At 35.3% G+C, this 22625-nt stretch overlaps 3 protein-coding genes across 6 annotated transcripts in view; 2 read left to right on the top strand and 1 right to left on the bottom strand.

The window, feature by feature from the left end:
- The window catches only part of LOC110105603 (carbon catabolite repressor protein 4 homolog 4), a 43790-nt gene extending 42341 nt beyond the window's left edge, over positions 1 to 1449 (top strand). For both annotated transcript variants that reach the window (XM_020835166.2, XM_028698231.1), the window contains exons 5-6: positions 364 to 511; positions 814 to 1449. In XM_020835166.2, coding sequence (XP_020690825.1) covers positions 364 to 511; positions 814 to 1179 — 514 coding nt within the window. In that variant the 3' untranslated portion in view covers positions 1180 to 1449. The remainder of the gene's footprint in view (positions 1 to 363; positions 512 to 813) is intronic.
- A 799-nt stretch (positions 1450 to 2248) lies between these two features.
- On the bottom strand, positions 2249 to 3612 carry LOC110105608. The gene has a single exon (XM_020835181.2). The coding sequence runs from the start codon at positions 2968 to 2970 to the stop codon at positions 2353 to 2355; it is 618 nt and encodes a 205-aa protein (XP_020690840.1). The 5' UTR covers positions 2971 to 3612; the 3' UTR covers positions 2249 to 2352.
- Positions 3613 to 6625: 3013 nt separating this feature from the next.
- Positions 6626 to 22625, top strand: part of LOC110105605 (WAT1-related protein At4g19185) — a 19562-nt gene continuing 3562 nt past the window's right edge. The window contains exons 1-6 of one of the 3 annotated variants that reach the window (XM_028698229.1): positions 6626 to 6704; positions 8909 to 9289; positions 9506 to 9568; positions 9680 to 9796; positions 9890 to 10175; positions 18854 to 19009. In XM_028698229.1, the coding sequence (XP_028554062.1) occupies positions 9093 to 9289; positions 9506 to 9568; positions 9680 to 9796; positions 9890 to 10175; positions 18854 to 19009 (819 nt within the window). In that variant the 5' untranslated portion in view covers positions 6626 to 6704; positions 8909 to 9092. Of the gene's footprint in view, positions 6705 to 8856; positions 9290 to 9505; positions 9569 to 9679; positions 9797 to 9889; positions 10176 to 18853; positions 19010 to 22625 lie in introns of those variants that run through there. The other 2 variants (XM_028698230.1, XM_020835168.2) reach the window with 2 other exon arrangements.

The following is a 22625-nucleotide window of genomic DNA, read 5'->3' as shown; positions in this document are numbered from 1 at the left end:
AAGGCCAAGCATGTATATAGCATTATAGCCCATAGAGAAATCATGAAGATTTCAATGAAATTTCTCTCCTATTTATTTCTAACTTTTTTCCCTACTCGTTGTGCTCACCCGAACATTAACGTTTCCTTCATTTTTACACCAGGAATTTTATCATTTCTATGGCATTTTTGTGGGAACAACAGTAGGTGCTTCTTTTGTTGCATCTTCAAACTTAGCATGAAAATATTTCTATGTTTTGTTCTTTTATGTTGTTATTCATCTCTCTCTCTCTCTCTCTCTCTCTCTCTCTCTCTCTCATCATTTAACCTTATTCAGTTATTCTCTGCAAAAGAATCTTAAATTAGAAAATAAATTCATTTGCAGGGATCCTGCATGGGTTGATGTGAAGCTTGCTCAGGTGAAGTATCTTCTATCAAGACTATCTCGGTTCAAGGACGTCATTGCCAATAAATTTAGCTGCACGCCTTCCGTGATTGTTGCTGGTGATTTTAATTCAACTCCTGGGGATGAGGTTTATTCACTTCTACTCTCATTAATATATTTATCAAACAATATCTTATGAAGTGGTGAGTGGATACCCGATTTGCGTGTGGAGGTGGGCTTTCCGCCCTTACAGTAATCCATTGACGACATTGAGTGGCACTTTAGTATATTGTATTTGCTGCTAAGTCTGTTATTATTCTCTTAGTAAACGTGGTTGCCAGATACTTGTGATTCATTAATCATCCATTATAACTGGTCATCTTTTGCTTTATTTAATGGTTATTATCGTTTTTATGGAATTGATTGGTCTGATCAATGTTTTAAATTTAGGTATATGAATATATCACATCAACAGCAGCTAATGTTGACAATTCAGCACATGATATGCGGTTTTATAGTCTTTACAGAACAAATGGAGGAGAGCCACTGTTTACAAATTGCACGCCTGATTTCACAGGAACACTGGACTACATATTCCTTTCGGATACTTGTCACCTGAAAGCTGTTAGCTTACTCAAACTCCCCCATGCTGATTCAACTGATATAGTTGGGGGTCTTCCCAATCACTATCACCCAAGTGATCACTTACCCATTGGTGGTGAATTTGAATTGCTTAGTGCTGCCAGTTCCTCTGTGGCGGATCACCTAAATGATGTTGAGATAAGTCTTGTTGAACTGAAACTCCAGCACTTGTAAAGCCAATGTAAGTAAGCAGGAGAGAGAAATCAATGGATGGTCATACAAAATTTTATAACTATAATCAGTAGAGATAGAATTACTGATTGTAGTTATTTAATTTTGTATGAAGGCTTGTTGTTGTTATTTAATTTTATATAACCGTATACAATAGAGAAAAATGATTCATGTAGCCGATCTTATGTAGCGGGATAAAGACTTGTTGTTGTTATTGTTGTAAGTAATTTTATCTCCTTGACGTCCATGTTCAGTTAAGAAGTATTATTTACAGAGTAGGCTCATGTTCAGTTAAGAAGTATTATTTACAGAGTAGCAGCCTGGACAATTTTTGCAGCATATTTATGTCAAAAGGGAAGATAAGCCAGACTAATGCTAGCTGCGCCTACCTGAAAATATAAGCATTAATCCCATTTAAACCTATTTTAAGGCTTGAGTCATACTTTGTCTATGCATGAAGGAGCAACATACTTGACTCCTGGGGATCTGATAGAGTCTGATAAATTAAATCACCTCATTGTGTAGAAGCTTAGTTTGTCTTTTTACCCTTCTTCATCTATTCGACAATTTTCTCAAAACTCTTCCTTTCCTTTAATGCAAGCAGCAAGTATTCTTGAAGCTTCTTATTTTCATTGGCAAGGTTCTCCGACTGCCCCTTCGTCCCACGAAGCTGTTCCTCAAGCTATTCACTAGTAATATTTATCTTTGTTCAGCAATGTATCAAAAGCCTTGTTCTTTTCTGGGCAAGAATCATAACTAAAACAAAATAAATATCTTAAAAAAAAATTTAAGAAAATGATGGACTTGCAAATGATTGTCCACGCTAGACACTCCATTAAAATTTGCAGTTTTCTTAAGAAGACAGGACCTGTACATTAAATATGAAAATATGATGGGTGGATTTGTATATTATTAGGTGTTATTGTGCATTAATGAGTATTACTATGTATTAATGTATATTAATATGTATTAGAGCAATAAATTTTTATTACAAGAAAAAAAAAGTATTAATGAATTTATATAATGCTATTTATTAGAGCAATAAAGTATTATTACAGAAAAAAAAAATAATAATAATAATAATAAACAGACGGAGCAAGTAAATTAGTTACAATAGGTCTGGTCTATTCAGAGTTTTAACAGAAGAAGAATATACCCATCGAATGAATGGATGGATCAGTGAGAGTTGGAGATGCAGCGGAATCCAACAGCGTTCCCATTCAAAACCTCAAATCTTAAAGCGCAGGAAAGATGCGTCAACAACTTGAGAGATGCAAAGACTCCAACCCTCCATCTGGTTCTAAGCTGGCCCTCCAATCTGAAGCTGATAATCCCAGCCTTAAGCGACACATCCAATGTCTCTCTCCCAATCTCGTCAAGAGGCACCGCCTCCGACCTCACCACGTAATTGAGCGCTGCCGATCCGTTCTTCTGCACGCTAAAATCCTCCGCCCGCAGCAGGGCAAGCTCGATATCACCATCTTCAAAGCGCAGGGCTAACCCTAGTTCCGAAAACGTGGCGTGCGCTCTCATGTTGGGATTGACAGCCACAAGGGTGAGGGACAATTGAATGCTCAGCAGACCCATTTGGTCGTAGTCGAGGAGATCGAGGTGGGCCGCTGAAACCCATACGTAAGGGCTCTTGGGTTGGTAGACAAGATAGATGGCGAAGACAACGATGCCTGTAAGGATGACAGCCACGGCAAAACCGGCGCAGAGGATGGCAAGCGCCCAAATCAGAGGGTTGGTGCGGTCGCCGCGACGTAGAATCACTTTCGGCGCCATTAATTCCATGTATGAGCGCGCGCGCGCGGCCAATATGCATTAGAAACATTATAATTAATTGTGTTGATTAATTAACAGAGCAAGGAAGGAAGGTATATAGCATCTTCTTTTTTTGGTTTCAATTCCTTACTCCGGAGGGAAGACACGCATCCATTATCGGTCCACTGGCATGTAGCTTCAACACTACAATTCGCATGTAAAATTTGACTTTTTGCATATAGGAGTCGAAACCTCGAGCAAGAGTTATGTGGAACAATGGAGGTCCTCAACTGTAACTCTTCCAAGCACCTTCTTCCTCTCTGGCAATCTTAGAGCTCATAAAGCTACATAGTTCATACCAACAGTCTTGAATCAGAGTTACTGATGATACTTTTAATTATTTAAATTTGAATGCATCGTTCTCACTACAAACCTTGACCAAACTTTCGAGCAAAATGAATATAATTCGAATAAATTTCAAGCTATATTAGAATCATATTCGAACAGAATTTGAGGACTGTAGGAATAAGATTTGTATGCAGTTCGAACAATGTACAAGTTGGTATCAAACTTTTTGTTTCTGTTTGTCCTTGATATCTTGTATGAAATTGACTCATCAATTTACTCTAATTATATGTGTAGAGAGATATTACACTACTTGGCTCACACATAGAGGTGGATATGTGATGGAGAAAATTATTAGACAATTTATAGCTTTTGATCTAATTGGAAGGGACTTGTATGAAAAAATTTTTTTTTTTTCTTGGGGCACAAATTTTCTACCTTATAATTTTGTTAGACAACATATTATTATCATCGCAAATTGAGTTATTTTGCTTCAATTTTTTCTTTTAAAGAATTTCTTCATAATTATAATTTAAATAAAAATAATTTATAATGATCTATAAATAAACAAGTAAACATAAGAGATGCATTTTAACTGAATATAATTTAGACAGTTTAAGAATCCTTTCGCTAAGGATCTAACTTTTACTCAGAAAATTAGGAAAAATATATCTAAATGGATATTCATGTTCAAATCTAGACAAAAAAATATCAATTTTGTATAGTTCTATATTGAGTTATAGTTATAAAAGAGAGAATTTTTAGACTAGGCACAATTAAAACTTGTATTAAGCATATAAGCATGTTTAAAAATATATATAACTAGACAAAGTCGACTGTTTAAGGGGCGAGTTAGTCCAAGTCACTTAGTCAAAATTGTTCATGTGGCTTGCTAGCCTGGCATAGGGTAAGGGGCAACTTTGGACTTGCTTAAAGCCCCACCTGACACTTCCAGGACATCTACCTCACTTGACTTTTTTGATGGTGCACAGTCGTGATGACACACAAACCCGCGAGCCGGCAACCTGTGTGGGCGTTGTTGTTGGCCTTGTCGTGATGAGGACGAATGGACACCACTTCAACTCATGAGGCGGTGTCGCGGTGAGAACATAAAACTCCAGTTGCTTTTAATGTCGACGTTGAGGAAGTGTCGAATAGCCGAAGAGGGATAGAGCTGCCAACAGCCAAGCGAGCACGGGAGCGAAAGCTGTAAACCTCACGGGAAACCTCACGGGGACCGTAGTGTTTAGTGATTTAAGCGAGCGTAGAAGCCTCAAACACCACTTCAACTCAAATCTTGTGTTTGAGTTCGAGTTTGGGATTCAGCTCGCGAGCCTACTTTGAAGAGCTAATTAGTCAAGTTTTAGCCTACCTTAACTCGACTCGTTAAAATATTAATATAAACGCACTTAAAATATATTAGTATATATGATTTTAAGTAAAATTTTCTTATTTTTCTTTTAATTTGTTCTTTTTTTATTATTTTATTATAATAATTCCTTAAATTTTATTCATTTTCTCAATTTCAAAATAAATGAGTTGGCTCGTGAGCTCGCTCAAACGCATAAAATAAAGCTCAAGCTAGAACTCAATTAATTGATAAAGCTCAAGCTCAAGTTTAAGGCAATGATGATTCAACTTTCAAGTAGGGCTGCAAATGAATAGAGCCGAGTCAAGTAAGTGCTTGTTCATATTTGAGCTTGTTTATTATTAGATTGTTCAAGCTCAATTTGAGCTTTTTTATTTGTGTTCAAGCTTTTAAAAAAATGTATTTAAAGGAAAGCACATCAGTCTGCTATCATCTATAGGTCAATGAATCTCTAGCCAACATCAGTAATAGTCTTCCTTTACTTATTTTCACACATATTATTACAAAAAATAATAGCAACCAGCTATTACTCAATCACATATATATATTCATTCACAATGTTGTCTTAGCAGTATGCTTGTATTAAAATATCAAAATACTTTTATGTGCAAATCGTACAAAACATCATACTTACCATTTTAATAGGTGAAATTACAAAATCAACAGTCAAAATGTCTAGAATAATTAATACTATAACATATAAAAAGTTATGTAATAGAAGTTAACTAAATCCAGAGAAAATCAAATGATCATAATCAAAATATTTGAAAACAAAAATAGGAGCGAAGTCATCTATATCGATCTGAAGAATTTTTGTAAAAGAAAAACCCACTTTTCTCTTTCCTCTCTTCTTCTTCTTCCTTCCCCTTCTCTTCTTTTGCCTTCCACGACAAGTCACAATAGCAAGTGAAGGAGGGATTGAATGAAAAGAAAAGTATATATAAAAACTCATTTTAGCGTCATGACCCAGTGTTATTACGTTGTATGCTGAATCCAGAATTATTGTATAACAAAGCCTTTAACGCTATGATGATGATTTATTTTTCCACACCGATGTGCTCTCAAGCATAACGCCATAGCGCCCACAAACAAAGTGCCGCAACGCTCCAGTTCAAATAGAAATTAATATGTTTTTTAATTTTAAAGTATTTTTCAGATTTTTTTTTCAGGTTGTTACACATAGAGTAAATGTATAGCTCAATAGATCACCATGAAGCCTATAATTGTATTCAATGCAAGGATGACAGATCAATATGTATAGTGTTATGAATTAATCATAAAAGCTAGCCCTCTACGAATTAATATCATTCCATGCTTATTCTTACACCCATATCATTTATGTAAGTATGATCAAGATTGTCATATGTAGGAATCATATATTCATGTTTGTTCTAATTATCATATTTTATAATTATATATGTCAATGTATCAATGCATATATCTCATATATATCATTATCTTAGTCAATATATCAGTACATGTATATCATATGCATCATTATATATACTAAAGAATCGTCATATACATCAAATGTATGTATCATATTCTTATATATTAATGTTATGCATACCATCATCTTCATATAATTCAATATATGATATTCATATCACATTAAGGATATAGTTATCATATATTTGTCAATGATATGTATCATATAAAATCATCATGTATATACATCAATCATGTGCAGGGAAAAACAATTACAGAAATCATGTATTATTATTAGATATGCTCTTTGCTTTATCATAGCAGCTTATATTGTATAAGAAATTAGTATCATATCTATGCATAATTAATTAATATGTATTAAGAGTAAATTAGGATTCTGGCTAATCATATCATATCAATCACATTGTTGTACAATATCATCTACTATATAATATTAGATTATTAGTAATATCATATTGTGTCAGTCTCAAACATAGTCAGGTCGCTTCATATGGGAGTAGTCACTCCAATCATTTACATCACAGATCGATGACTGGAGATCAGGCCAGCGAGCACAAGCGGCTGGAGGTCGGACTCGTCGGCTTCGACGAATGGAAAAGAGGTAAGTCTCCGAACTCTTTGCGTGCGTTTCCTTACGGTCCTGAGTTCTTCTCTGCGTGTATATGTGTGCATGAGTGTGCGTATGAGAGAGGATTTTATGTCGTGAGTATGTCGGTTTGCTGAAACGTAGTGTCCGATCGGGTATGTCGGTGATTTCGGTGGGGAACGATTTTGTCCGATGTGGCAAGCTGCAGTTACAGTCAACAAATCAGTCTCATTATATAGTCAGTTTTTTTTTAATACACAATTTATGATAGATAGATGGATATATCATATTTGTTGTTTATAGACAATATCATGTAAATCATAATAATAAAATTCAATATGTAAGCAACACAAGTTGAGTATATATGAGCAAATGATGTGAGCAGTCAACACAAATAATGATGATGAAGATGTATACAGTGCAATGTGTATGCTAAGATGAGCACATAAAATCGTATGTGAAAATCTTAGAATCTCTCCACAATTGTGCAGCATGTGAAATTGATTCGTTGAGACTATATGAATATCACATAAGATGATTCGATGATATCATATAAATTCCTTTCAAAATCATATGACACATAAATTGGAGCGATAAGATATTCACATATGGTGACACATTCATTCAAGGAATTTCCCAAAAATGCGAACAAGTTCAAGGCTAATGATTTGAGCAGAAACGATTTGCATTATACCGACTTGCTATTTTTTGAATTCGTAGATTTACGTTTGAAATAGGATTTGACACATTCTTATGCTAGCTATCTTTCTTCTTATTAATTGAGATCGAGCTTCCTCTCATCTGGAAATTCTTTTTAAATAAAGTAAATGATTTAGTTTCAGGGCCAAAGATTGCAGTTTTCGAATGAGCAATTGAAATGATTCTGGAGCACCACCTGGGTTGGATACTTTTGATCCAATAATATATATTTGGCTTTTGAGATCTCTTTAATTTTTTGTGTGGAATTTATTATGTATAGATATTAGACATTTTATTTTATTTCTATGAGGGGCTAAAATATTTTAAATGCACTCAAGTAGGGGTATAAATGAGTCGAGTCAAGTTAAAAAATTCGAGCTCGACTCGTCACTCAAATAAGCAGCTCGAACTCGGCTCGAGCATTCTTACTTAGGCTTGAGAGCTCTACTCGATATATTGTCAAGCAATGAGATTTTTTCTTTACGAACGAAGTCACTTTTTTTTTTTTTGAAAAAGTTGTAAAAAGTATTGGTGATGGATTTTTTTTAAAGCTGATATCGTACAATTATCAAATTTTTGTTATTAAATATATTTATTTTTAATAACAGGTTTAAATATTTATTTTATTAGGAAAAATATTTTTAATGTATAATTTATTTAAATTGGCTCGTAAGCTGATGAGTCGAATTTAGTTAAACTCAAACTTAAGCTCGTTTAATATTCGAGCTTGAGCTCAACTCGTGAGTTCGTTATCGAGTCGAGTTTGAGCCGGCTCGTTTTATTTACACGCCTACACTCAAGTTTAAATAGGGTAGTGGTTCCTAGTCTACACGTTGGTGTTTATTTTTGCTCACATCCAATCTTAAAAAAAAATATTCTCTCTCTCACACACAAGTCCTTTAGACATGAGAGACCGAAAACCCAACTCTGTGATTCAATGGATTCAAATATTTAAAGCTTATTAGAGCATAGTTAGAAAAAAATCTTTGCGGGAAAAATGGTACAAACCTTACTCAAACCAAAGTCGATTGCAACAGATTTAAAATAAGTTATTTGCGGTGAAAAATGAGGTTATTTTGATTTGAATGAAATATTCGAAATATTTTTGTAAAAAAATAAAACAGCCGGAATATTTTTTCCGTTTTCGCTATTATAGAGCATAATAGTCAGAATTTTCTTATATGGATATATAACTCAATAGAGGAGAAATTCATTTATATGAAAATGATAAGAAGTTTTAAAAATTTAAGAGATTATTTTTTATAAGATTTCTGCTTAATTTTCATAAATTTGATTTTAATATTTGGTAATCGTTATTAATTTTTGAGAAATTAATTATAAGATTTTTGTGGCCATTTTAACCTTAACTTGCCACCAACCGGTTGTTAAATCCCACCCTCAAAAAGAAATATATATATAAAATTAGAAAGGAGTTTCTAATTTGATCGACACACTTGGCCGACTTCATTTTTCCCTGTGCTGCCATGATGCGTGTGTTTCTGATAAAAATGTTCCAGCAGCAGCTGCTGCCGTGGAGGCCGTGACACCTCCCGAGGAAATACAAGCAGATCTTGATCGTCTTCTCTTTCTCGTCGCCATTCCGCCTCCCCTCCCCTTCCCTGGTTTCCTAATCTCCTGTCGAGCTATTTTTACCGACTACCGAGTGGTCTCGCCCAAGAGAGGAGAATAGTGGCCAAGTCACAGATGCATGTGATTGGCAACGGCGGTGGTGAAGTGCCGAAGGCGCACGCTGCGATGGCGACGGTGCAGGTGATCGCCGCAGGCTACCACGTTATCGCGAAGCAGGCGCTTAACGTGGGAATAAACCAGGTGGTCTTCTGCGTCTTCCGCGATCTACTCGCACTTTCCATCCTCGCTCCAATCGCCTTCATTCGTGACAGGTTTTCTTCTCCTTGATCCCCTTGCGGTCAACTTGTTTGTATTTATTTTTCAGTAATTTAGTAATTATAGGGTGTCCTGATCTCTTTTGGTTATGATTGTTGTTTATGTAAGGAGTCACTGCATAGCATGTTTCTCTGCCCTTTCTTTTTTTTCTTATCATACTATTTATTTGAATATGTGCCTCTCATGTCTGACTCAGTTGTCAACCATGACAGAAAGGTTCGAGCTCCAATAACCTGCCATATTCTTCTATCATTTTTCATTTTAGGATTAACTGGGTATGTTATACATAACACATATCTTCTTTTTTTTATTGAATTGGAATATATGCCGGTATTGTTTTTGTTTTGCAGATGAATAACTTCTAATGAAATTTTTTATTTTTCTAGAATTTTTGGCAACCAGCTTTTGTTTCTTATTGGCCTTAGCTACACAAATCCAACATATGCTGCCGCTATTCAACCTGCAATACCAGTGTTTACATTTATTTTGGCTGCAATCACGGGGTTAGTTATATTGAGGTCAAAGCAGAGCATTATCGGATTCTGAGGCTAATTTCTCCTTCGTTTGATCTTAGTTGTAATTTTGTGTGATTGCAGTACTGAAGCAGTTAACTTGCGAATGAGAGAAGGTCAACTAAAGATTGTAGGCACACTTGTATGCGTGTCAGGGGCTGTTCTGATGGTTTTGTATAGGGGTCCAGCTATATTTGGAAACAGTGGCTTTGACCTGATTGCTCATAATGAAATAAGTGCCAGGTCTCAGCCTGAACCGGCTGGATGGTTAATATTTTCTTTGAATGAATTCGGACTTGAAAAATGGCACATTGGTGTCATTTGTTTAATCGGAAATTGTCTGTGTATGGCTATTTATCTTTCTTTACAGGTACTCGAATTTAGAACGAACCATTTCCTACAACTCGAATGAATTATTTCTTGTTTTGACTTATACAACGCCGAATTATAGCAACTAAAACTTATGCATGTACATATATGGATTTTAGAAGGACAGAGTACGTAGTTCTTACACATCCCATATCACCCATTAAAATATTTGAAAGACTGAGATTTGAAGTAGTTAAAAGTCACTGGAAAAATTGCCTTCTAGATTTGTGTACAAGGAAATTACCTCTATGCAACTTTTATGGGTTGGTTTATATGTAGTTATTTTATATTCCAATTCAAGTGATTTTCAAATTCTGATTTGTTTAATATTTTACATTTGATTTATTTTATTATTCTTTTGTGTTTGTCCTGGCATCAACCCAACAGTTGAACCAATAAACCATAGGATTACTGTTCAATATGGATCTTAAAACTGCCACTTCATAAAATCTTAAAGTTTTTGCATATAGGTCTATAAAAAGTTTATCAAAACTAGTTTAAAATCCATATGGAGATAAGATACATTTGTGCTTTATGCTGATTAAGTATTTGAAATATAAGAACCAAAACTTGTTGTATTAAGTTTAGTTTTCCCCTTTTAGCCATTGTTCCTAAAACTAACAGCTCGTTCTAGGCTTCATTTTCTTTTTCCTTGTGCTGGAAAAAAAAAAAAAACTATGAAGCTAAATGCAGATTCAATAGATTTAGCTGTCATTTTTACAAACTATTGTACGTTCTAGTAAATTTGATCTTTTGGCTAAAGATTTGCTTTGTCTAAAGTTAACACCTAGGAAGCACATGCACTTCCAAATGTCTTCTGTGTCTTTGCCAGGAAGACATGGCTCAGTCGCAATCCAACTTATGTTTGACAGTTCAGAAATTGTATTAAATTTATTTATGTAAAATTAGAATCTGATACTCATCGGACACGGTGAGACATGGGATGGACATTTTTAAAGGCTGAACTCAAAATTGAACTATGCGTGTGAAGGAATTAATACCTATATACTAGTAAGAAGCCTTAGTCTTTTGTGATACATATCACGTCTTCTCTTTGTCAAAGTTGTCTCGCGTCTTTGCCTTAGCATATCGTGATTGTGCACACCTATGCAGAAAGTTCTTGCCCTTGTGCCTATCTAGCCATATCTGCCTCTTCTTCTACTGTAGAACTTGTAGACTTCTCCGAAGCCCTAGCTAGTAACTCGAACTCTAGATGCAATAAGGAAATGTCTACTTTTTTTTTCTTTCTTTTGATTGTTGTGTTAAATATCACTCTTTAAAAAAATGGAGGCATTATTTTGGTTAAGCAATCCATTAATTATATGTTCTTTTTCCTATAAAATAAATCACTCTTTTTGTGCACCACTTCACTTATAATGGTGCTTAGTTGCCATATGGACAAATCTCTCTTTCATTAGTATGTGTGATAAATAACTCTCTCTCAATTACTTTATTATTCAATTACCTTAAAAAAATGATGTAAAATGATTAGGTATTTTCTCATATAGTTGATTTTCTTTATTAATGCCATTGATTGACATTGAGGATGTAATAATAAGCTATATATCTTTATTCTCATTAATTTAGTAGAGAATAGTATGAATTTTACGGTTCATATTGATAATTTGTAAAATATAGAATTTGTCCATAGCATGGTGTTGGGGATGATGAGGAGTAAACACCATAATGATGAAATAAGCAAGAAAATAAAAGCAACGAAAAAGTAAAGGACACCAGGTGGAAAAACCCAAAATAGGAAAAAAAAAAACCACGAAGCCACACCGCACCAAAAAATCCACGTTTGTTTGGCTTAACTAGACGAAACAAAACAGAGTTATCCTACACGAGGAATCGATGCATTTCATCCCTGCACGTGGTTCCTTACTCATTTGCACTATCCGGTCTCGCCAGCTATGCTCGCGTCCACGCTCGGCCTGTTCATTCATTCGCTGTTTGCTCGCCCGTTTATGCATTAGGGCCGATTCAACTGAATTGACAAAGCCAATTCTTACACCTATTGTACGCAAAGGATATGGAAGAAAATAGTCCATATTTCTCCTTAGTCTCTTTTCTTTCCCCTCTTAGAGTCAATGCCTACTCAAAATGTGTCTTTCCCTTGATATGGATCAAGAAGCATATAATCCTATAAGCTAGAATAGGTAGAATAGGCATGTGGTTTGCAATTAAAGGGTCATAAAGAGATCAATTTAATGCTTAAAACCCTTAATTTATGTGCTCAAGGTTCCTTGCGAAGATTTAATTAACTTGTGGGTCCTATGATCCTTCAACACTTCCTTTCAAACTAAATGGCATAAATCTACCATTCCAAATTTGCTTACAATATTTTTGAACATGGGATTGCAGAGTGTTTTGAGATAATATTTGTAAGTTGATCTCTTGTTGGCACATATGAAGTGCATATAAACCCAATTTTCAAAGTTATCTTTTATGAATGTCGATCCATCTCCACATGCTTGATATGATCACATTTTACTGGATTATGAGCAAGCTGATAATAAATTTATTATCATTGTATATTTTCATTGACTATTTTCATTTTAAATTTTATCCATAGAAGCTTGCAGATTGCTTGGCCAATGATTATAAAATCAAATTTAGCACTATATGTTGAAGCAGTTGGTTATTTCTTGTTTCCTCATATTATGAGATTTTCTCATAAAAATGTATAGCATTCAGCTGTGGATCTTCATCCACCTGTGATCCTACATAGTCTACATTAGTAAGTATACCCTTCAATTTATAAAATATTATGCTGTTTATAGAGGATTCATTCATCAAAACTTGATTTAAGGTATCTGAGGATTTTATAAGAAACTTAAAGGTGAAACTTTTTGGATTTGTATATAAATTTACTGATGAGATTCATTGCATATGCAATGTCTAGATGGGTGTGAGATAAATAGATCATTTGTCTAACTAATTTTTGATATGTAGCTTGTCTATTTTTTTCTTCATTTGAGTTTAATTTTTAACCTAACTCAGTTGATATTTCACAAGGTTTGCAACCAGACATTTTTTAAGTAGATATTTAATATATTTTTATTGAGAAGATTTTTTTTTTCTAATTGAGCAACTTATATTCTCAAGAAGTATTTGAGTTTACCCAACTCTTTGATCTCAAATTTTTCAGCAAGCTTTTTTTTTCTAGATTCATTTTCTCCATCATCATCATATGTGACTTATATCATTAATATATATGATGAGAATTAAGTTTTTGTCATATGCAATGCTTTATGAAGAGAGTGTGGTTTTCTTAGCTTTGTTTATAATCAGTTTCATTCATGACTTTTACGAATCCACCAAACTATGCTTTTAGAGTTTGTTTATAACCATATAGTTTTTTTTAATATGCATAATTTATTATTTGTGAAATAACTATCAAATCTTGGTGATAGATTCATATGGACTTCCTTTGCAACATCATCATGTAGGGAATGATTATTTACATCATATTGCGTGAGGGGCTGATGTCGGCAATTGACGCGGTACGCGGAACTGACGCTGGACGCGACGCGACGCTGGCCTCGGGATGCGAGGCGACGCGACGTGGCCGAGGCAGTCGGGCAGGCAGTCGCAGAGCAGCCGGGTTTATGTGTTATTCCGGGTCATTCCTGGGTTTCCGGGTCAACCTGAACCTGACTTGGTTTTTCAAACGGGTCGGTTTTCCAGACCCAAACCCGACCCGCCTGTGGTTCGGGTCGACCCAAACCCAAAATTTTCGGGTTAGGTTCGGGTCGGGTTTTTGGGTCGGGTCCAATATTGACACCCCTATTCTTTGCTACCAATTTCATTTTAGATCATTTCAGGCTTTCATTAGCTCTATATTTTATTGAAAAAAATCATTTACATCTTTCTTTTTCTTCCTTGTAGTGGTCAACAATCTTTTAAGTGTGATTTTTTCCAAATCATTCATCTTTCTCTTATGACATTTTTCAATTATTATTTTCGTGTGCCTCAAATAGAATTTGTGGTATTATGATGGAATTAGAGCTGATATTTGTAAAGAAGGCTTTATGGGTAGGAGAAAATTTTGAAAAAGATGTGTGCTAAGAGATGAGATATAGAGGAGAATGTGTAGTGATTGGTTGATTATTGGTACTTAATAATAATTTTGTGTCTTGAGCTTGTTAGAGATTTTGGCTTGGTTTCTTCCTTTTTGTATAAATTTATAGGGGTATAATGTCTGAATTCTTAGAGTCTATATTATAAGAATATTAAGATAAAAGATAAACATTTCATCAAATTATCTTTGAGTTAAGAATTCTCCCATGAAGATGAGTTTTTTTTTTTCAAAACTTTGCTTTTCATTAAAGGTGTATCTTTTGATGGAATTTTTTAGGGTATGATGATAACTCTTATACTATTTTTTAGTGTAGTAGTATCCAATAAAGACATATTTAAGAGCTCTATGATCAAGTGTATATGTGTGTTATTAGTGGATGTGGACATAGGCAATGCACCCATTTTGAAGAAATTTTTTGAGAGAATGTTATTTGTGGGGAAGAATATAGCTAAATAGTTTATAAGACTTTTAAAGCCAGAAACTCTTAAGGGTATTTATTGATTAGGAATGTGGTAGTTAGGACTGACTCCTGAAGTTTGTTGACCTGTTGTACAAAAAAAAAAGAAAAAGAAAAGAAAAGAAAAATCAAAACCTACTCACTGCTCTCCCACGTCGCGCCTCGCACGACTTCCTCTGTCGTCGCCACTCCTCGCACGACTCGACGTCGCATCCACCACGACGCTGCACGACGAGCTCGCGTCGTTAAAAGGGCAAAGGGATCGAGGCCTTCGGCCTCTCCCCCGCTCCAACTTCCCGAATCCTCTCCAAACTCCCGCTCTCTCTCCGACTCCTCCTTCCCGTCGGATAGGAAGTTACGACACTTTGGTCGGAAGCGAGAACCGGAACTCACCGGCTGTGGAGAGAACCTTCTACCTTTCGCGCGCTCTTCCGGCTCCCTCTGGCTGTCCGACCGTGCTCCTTCGCCGACTCTCCCTTCCAGTCGGACCGGAAGATACGATACTTTGATCGGAAGCAACCAACTGGAGCTCGCTAGCTGCGATCGTAACTTTCTCCCTACCGCGTCCCCCTCCGACTCCTGCGTAGTCCTCCGACGCTGCTCGACTTCGCTCCTCAAACGACTTTCCCTCCTGTTGGATCGGAAGTCGACATTCTGATCGGAAGTAAGAACGGGTGCCCGCTTGCTCTGAAGGAAATTTTCTCCCTTTCGATCGCTCGTCCGGCTCCCTCTAGCTGTCCGACTTCAATCCTAAAGGATCGGAAGTTCCGACATTTTTGATCGGAGGCAACAACGTGAGCCCGCTGGAAGTGAAGGTAACTTCCTTCCTTTCACGCACTTCTTCGGCGGAATCCCATAAATCCGCCAAACAGAGGATTTTTCCTCTGTAATTCGTTTTTTTTTTTATTTTTATTAAATTTATTATTATTTTTATTATAATTCTTATTAATTATATTTAATAATTACTTAATTATTATAATAATTAATTATCTAATTATAATTAGTTATCTGTCAGGTTGGGTCGACTACCTCCTCTGACTAAGTAGATCAGGGACCACGATGGCCCGGGACGACGGAACCATGGGATCTTGATCGGGTCCATCATCCATTCCCTCACCATCCGCTTTAAGTGCAAGATGGTGCAATTTCTATTTAAATATCAAATCTTCCGAACCAAATTCCCAATCCAAAAACTCAATTTTCAATACCTAAACCCTTGCTGCTACTATATGCCAGATAACACGTATTTTCTACGTATCTGATCGATGACTAGCCTTAATCGAAAGTTCTCTCTCGTGATCGGGAGGGGTAATTAACTATAGGGGCTTGCGCCTATAGGAAACCAGAACTCAGATCATAAAGTCCTCTTAAAATGAGGGCGAAATCTCTGGGTAGTGTCTTATCTACAAACCCATCTGCCTTCCAAAATTTACCTCGGAACTTACTCAGTTAAAACTCCCTCGCCATATAAAAAAAAAAAAGGAAATCGCGCGGCAGGGCGGCCGGGGCCGAATTTTCGGAGCCCACAAAGTATCTTTTTGAAACTTGATTATCAAAAGAAGAATCATATTGAGTTTCTAAAGGTGTTGATTTTTTTATGCCACTACATTTTGTTGGGACGTGCTGGGACAAGATGATTGATGGATGATATATTCTTTTTGGAAGAAATATGATAATGTGTGATTAAAGTAATCACAAGCATTATCAATCCTATATATTTTGATGTTAGTATTGAATGTTTTTCGTATGATGACAGTAAAAGTGGGGAGAATAATGTTAACATTAGATATTTGTTTAATCATATCAGTCAAAGTCGTCCAAGTGCAATTATCTAAGAAGGTGACAAATCTTGTTGCTTCAAAAATATTGATGATTTTAGGTTTTCAAATGTTAGACTGAACAATTAGAAAATGAGTATATAATCTAGAATTACTTTTACAAAATATAACACAATGATGTTTAATAATTTCAGAAGTCTCATAATGAAAAATTTTCATATTTATATTTAAAAAAAAGGAAACATATATTGTAGGGGTTTAAAAGAGAGATGCCCTAGCCTATAATGGTGTTCCCAAATGACTTGTGTATTGAGGGTGAAAATAAAGAAGCATGATATGTGGTTTTTATCTTTAAGAAGATATAACCAATCATTTTCTCTAATTTTTCCAATTGTTGTCCCCATAGTGAGATCTTAAAGTATGCAAATTATTAGGAAAAAAATTTACCTCATGATGTGATCATTAGTGATTTTATGGATTGATAGAATATTTACTATAAAATGAAGAATATGTAGTATGTTATTAGTTCTTTGGTCTACAACAGCTATTACAAAATTATCGACTGCTTTTATTTATCTATTGTTGGGGTAAAATTTTTAGGTTTGAAAAAGGTTGGCAAGGTTGGTCATATGGTCAGTGACTCATAAATTGAAGATCCAGATGTGAGAAAAATCATTTAAGGTAATGAAAATACAAGAGTTGGAGGTTATATTATTTTGAGCTAGAGAGCATGGTCCATGTAATTTTTTGAAAGAGTTAAGAAAGTTCCAATATTTGTCAATATCTTTTGGATTAAGCCCTTCTTATTTTATCAGGCAAGCTTGCCCTTTTTGGTGTCATTCTTTATTTCCACTTTAGGCTGGGGCTTTTTATAGAGTTTCAATATCTTTTTCTTTGATGTGTCCCTTTTCTATAATTACGCCATAAACTGTTTAAGGAAGAAGGCTTTTGTTTTTAATTAAGGGAAGAATCTATTGCAATAAAGCCCTTACATTAGGGTTTGGTGGTTGTCATGATATTTCGGAGATTGGAGCATCGAGCATTATCGTTCTTCTTTCATCTTTGAATCGTATTAGAGTAAAAAATCTCATTTTGTGATGGTAGGTTTTTACTGCTTAAGATTTGAACTTGAACTTGGTCGAAGTCATTATTGAGTCCTGCAAGGAACTCAATCATCCTTTCTCTTTCTACAATTTGTTTGAGAATTATTACATTATCGTAGTTTGTCATCTTAAGATATTAGTGATAATCTAGTTCAAGTCAATAAATCTTCATTATGTGAAAGTATCTAATAATAGGAAAAGCTACCTTGTTTGGTTGTAGAAATCATAATTTTGGTCTTGTACATGACGATAACATCATTTACTTTTAAGTATGTCTATTTGTCGGTGTCCTAAATGTTTTTGCATTATAAAGGATTATATATGACTCACTAGTTTTAAGCATCATGGTATTCTACAACTATGTTATGATCATGGAATCTTCTTCATCTTAAAAATTTTGGCTCCAGAGAGGGATTCACAAGATGATAGATTTTTCTCTTTCCTTTCAGAATGGTCTTCACAATATAAGGCCATTTCATGTAATTTCTCACATTTACGTGATATGAGGTTTGTAGTCATATAATGAAGAGTTGGAGAAATCTCGATAAAAGAGGAGGAAAAAAAATGAAAATTGGAAGATGAAAACCCTAACCTCATTCTGAGATGATGTAGAAATGTTTTAAAATTTACTTTGAATTTTTTATTGCTTTATTTTGTATGAAATCTGAAACTATTTATAGACTTTTTAAAAAGGCTTATAGTAGAAATAAATTAAAGCTATTTTCAAAAGAAGAAAGAAATCTCCATGAGGGGTCGACAACTAGAATAGAAGGCACATGATTTGTAATCTAAGGGCAATTAGAGGATCGGTTCAATGGTTGGAACTTTTAATCCATGTGCTCTGTGATCTCTATGAAGATTAGTTGACTTGTGGGTCCCACGATCCTTCAACAAGGTTAATAACATGGATAATGCTGTTGCTTCAAGATTCAATTCAGCAAATAGTGAGATTTGACCCTTAGAGCTGAGAAATTAAGTTATGATACAATAGATGCTATATTAAAATATTTCAGGTATTCCAGTCGATATGTTTTTTGGCACAATGAGTTTCATGGCGCAAGAATTCTTGTTAATATAGCAACAGGATAACTCCTGGTCTTATTCAATAAGCAAGTTTTTAATAAAAGTAAAGTTCCAAATGAGCAAAACCCAACCTATAAAGAGCAATTGTAATAATGAAATATTTATTACCTCCCATATACATCTTCACTTTCCATTTCTTGATTATATTATTTTTACTTGCTATAACTCTTTCAGGCTCCGATTTTGACAAAGTTTCCTGCCAGCTTGTCTGTGACAGCATACTCTTATTTCTTTGGTGCCTCCTTGATGTTGTTATCAGGAATTTTCACAACAACAGATTATTCAGATTGGATATTGACAGAACCTGAAATTATTGCAGTTCTTTATGCGGTGAGTTGTTAATATTTATTTTCTTTTTATTTTTCTTTTTGACTTGATATTCTATTTTTGTTGTAGCTCTTCTTGATCTGGAAATATGATATTAACTTCTTGTTCTCATTTTTACCACTTCTAATGAGTTCAATTCCTTTCTTTAAAATATAGAAAAATGTACTGCAACAAGTTACATTAGCGCTTTCAGCCTTTAGCTATGAAGAGTTCATACTCTTGTGCAAAGCTTCTGTGTCCTCAAGCTTTTTTTCCTCAGAGGAAATGATATATTTTCTTTGTTTTTCTTACGAACACTACTTTCTAGTTTCTCTAAGAGAAAGCTTCATCCAACCTTGGTAGGACTTGGCACTACAGTGAACTCGTGGCATACTTATATTTCCTTCATATGTGTTAGAATTCATAGAATTTGAGAAGGGTAAAAATACCTTCAACTTATTATACAAAATTATCCCTATTTATAGATCTATACAAGATATCTTAATAAAGAAATAAATAACTTCTAATTGATACATAATTGCCTCAATATAATCCTTCCTAATTCAGCTACCCAAATATAGAAGGATATTGGCGTGATCCAGGTGAGCCTTCCACGGATTCTCATCCTGACTGTGGGATCAAATGCCAAGAGATGACTGAAATTTTGACAATATGTTTCCTAGTTTCACACATATCATACACACTTTTATTTTGAAATGGTATTGCACTTGTTTGACAGTTAAGGAAGATCCTTTTCTTCCGTCTAATCAAAAGATTCCTTGATCAACTTGCCCAAAGGCAAGTGCATTGCATGCACGATTACCTGCAACTATTAAATATTTAAATTATTTAATGTGATGCCTCCATAGGAAAAAAAATAAAATAAGGTACCTTAGTAGAGGCTAAACCTTTTTCTTAGTTTTGTTGGTAATTAAAGTAAATTTGAATTAGCCAAAAATATGTGATTTAGCCACCCAACTTGTTTGCTAAATTTTGATGTTTTTTTTCCACCAAACTTTTTGACTGGGTTGTCGATCTTTCGATGACCCAGTTAGGAGAGTAGATGTATTAGATCTGGCCTATGTTTAGAAAGGTAGAGGTACACCTAAAAGGACTTCATTAAATGTATTAGAAATGATCTTTTTTTATTAGATTTAAATGAGAATTCGACTCTTATTAGGAGACAATGAAAAAAGAATTCATTAGCTAACCCCACTGTTGATCTCTATATATATTTCACAATTAAGTGAGAACATTGAGGAAGGAGACTAACATATATGTCGCTTATCAGAGCATCGAAACACCTCGATTGCCGTCAAAATGGCTCAAAACTTTATTCGATCATGAAATAGATCGCACTGATATGCTCAGGACATCGAATTTCCTAAGTGTCATTCGTGCATAACTTAATCGAAAATGATGACTAGCATGACTGTTGGCAAGCGCAACTCTAGTAAAAACTACCGAAATGATTTTCGATCATCAAACCGATTGTGTTGATACAATCAAAGTATCAAATTTACCTAAGAAGAGCCCATCACAGTTGAATTGGGTGAAGGTGGTCGAAATCGACAGGCTACGGATGAAAAATTGTGTGATGTTGCCCAAATATCATCAATTTGTAAAACGAACTTCGTCGTTGTATCTTGAACATTGAAATCATATAAAAATGTTGTAATATTTCCCATGTCATCAAAGGTGTTCAAAATCAGCAAACTACATATGAAATGTTGTGTGGCGTTACACGAACACCACCCATTCGCAAAACAGACTTCACCGTTGTGTCTGAAATGTCAAAATCATATAGAAAAGATTGTAATGCTAACTAGCACGATTATTGGCAAGCGGCCAAGCGCAACGCTATCAAAAACTAGCCGAATGATTTTCAGTTGTCAAACAGTCTGTGTCGATACGATCAGAGTATCAAATTTACTTAAGAGGGACTCCTCCCAGTTAAATTGGGTGAAGGTGGTCGAAATCGACAGGCTATGGATGAAACATTGTGTGACATTGCCCAAATATCATCAATTTGCAAAACGAACTTCGTCGTTATGTTTGGAACATCGAAATCTCATAGAAAATTTTATAATATTGCCCATGTCATCGAAGGTGATCACAATCAGTGAACTGTGGATGAAATTTTGTTCGCCGTTACGGAAACACCACCCATTCATAAAACGAACTTTGTTGTTGTATCTGAAACGTTGAATTCATATAAAAAAGACTGTAATGTAGCTCATGTCATCGTAGGTGATCAAAATCGGCAGACTACTAACAAAATGTTGCCCGATATTACTCAAAGAGAGCTTGTTCGCAAAACAGATTTTGTCGTTGCGTTCAAAACGTCGAAATTACGTAGAAATGATAGTAATATTGCTTGGGTCTCCTTGCAAAAATAATATCCGGTCAAGAATATCAATATGATTTATTCTCAATCCGTCTCCTACTAGTAAGGACGTGACATTGGTCCTCTAATCAGCAGTTTGGTCGAATGGCTCCGTAAAGAACCCGTGGTTTTGCTAGATGACTCCGCATGGTCAACGATTATGACTGCGACCCTCTGACCTAGTTGCTTGGTCAAACGATTCCACTATATTATGGTTACGGTCATAGCCTGTATGCTCCTCAATGGCTTCAAATTCTTGAAATATAAATTAATAGGACATATTCGATAGGGCATAAAGTCATTTGTTAGCTAAGGTGAATTCAAATTTGTCCCCTTAAACAAATATTCACCCCAAGTCTATAAGATTCCCTTGGATAAAGTTGCCATGGCTACCGAGAATGATCTTTCTGTCAGGTTGGGTTGACTACATCCTTTGGCTAAGTAGACCAGGGACCACGATGGCCCGCGTCGAAGGAACCATGAGATCTTGATTGGGCTCATTATCATCCCCCACCATCCACTTTAAGTGCAAGATGGTGCATTTCTAATTTTAAATATTAAATACCAAATAATGTTATTACTATACACCAGATACCATGTATATCTACGTATATGTTTGACGACTAGCCTTAATCAAAAAATTTCTCTCGTTATCAGGAGGGGTGTATCTCTACGCATATGTTTGACGACTAGCCTTAATCGAAATTTTTCTTTTGTTATCGGGAGGGGTAATTAACTATAGGTGCTTGCGCCTCTAGGAAACCTGAATCCAGATTTAAACTCCTCATTAAATGAGGGCGAAATCTTTAGGCAGTGTCTTATTTCAAACGCAATCTGTCTTTTGAAATTTTGCCTTGGAACTTAACTCATTAAAACTCTCCCAAAAGAGGGGATGCCGGAGCGTGAATTTTCGGAGCCCACACCTAGCTCCACATTGAGAGTCACTGCAACTGACAATGGGAAAGAAGGGAATCACATCTTTTGCTTGTCCAAACTGAGAAATAAATGGGGAGTTGATTTGATGCAAAGCAGATGTGAACAAATTGGATGCATCTACTTTGCTAGGAAATGTGGGTTTGAGGTACTTGAAATGCAACAAATGTTTACCATACATGAGCTTTACTTCATTGCAATACCCAAAGGAATCACATTACATGCAAACTCTAACTTTTCACCCATCTTTTGTCAAACCAACCCTATGCATGATTGGCCTATGTGTATGTACATCTATGCGATGTTTGAGGGGGGGGGGTA

The sequence above is a fragment of the Dendrobium catenatum genome, unplaced genomic scaffold (genome assembly GCF_001605985.2).
Source record: "Dendrobium catenatum unplaced genomic scaffold, ASM160598v2 fragScaff_scaffold_1056, whole genome shotgun sequence".
NCBI lineage: Eukaryota > Viridiplantae > Streptophyta > Magnoliopsida > Asparagales > Orchidaceae > Dendrobium > Dendrobium catenatum.
The sequence above is the reverse complement of the archived record's forward strand: the minus strand, read 5'-3'. Positions and strand labels throughout refer to the sequence as shown.

Coding starts and splice junctions, on each gene's coding strand:
- LOC110105608 (XM_020835181.2), bottom strand. CDS start 2,970: ATGGAATTAATGGCGCCGAAAGTGATTCTACGTCGCGGCGACCGCACC.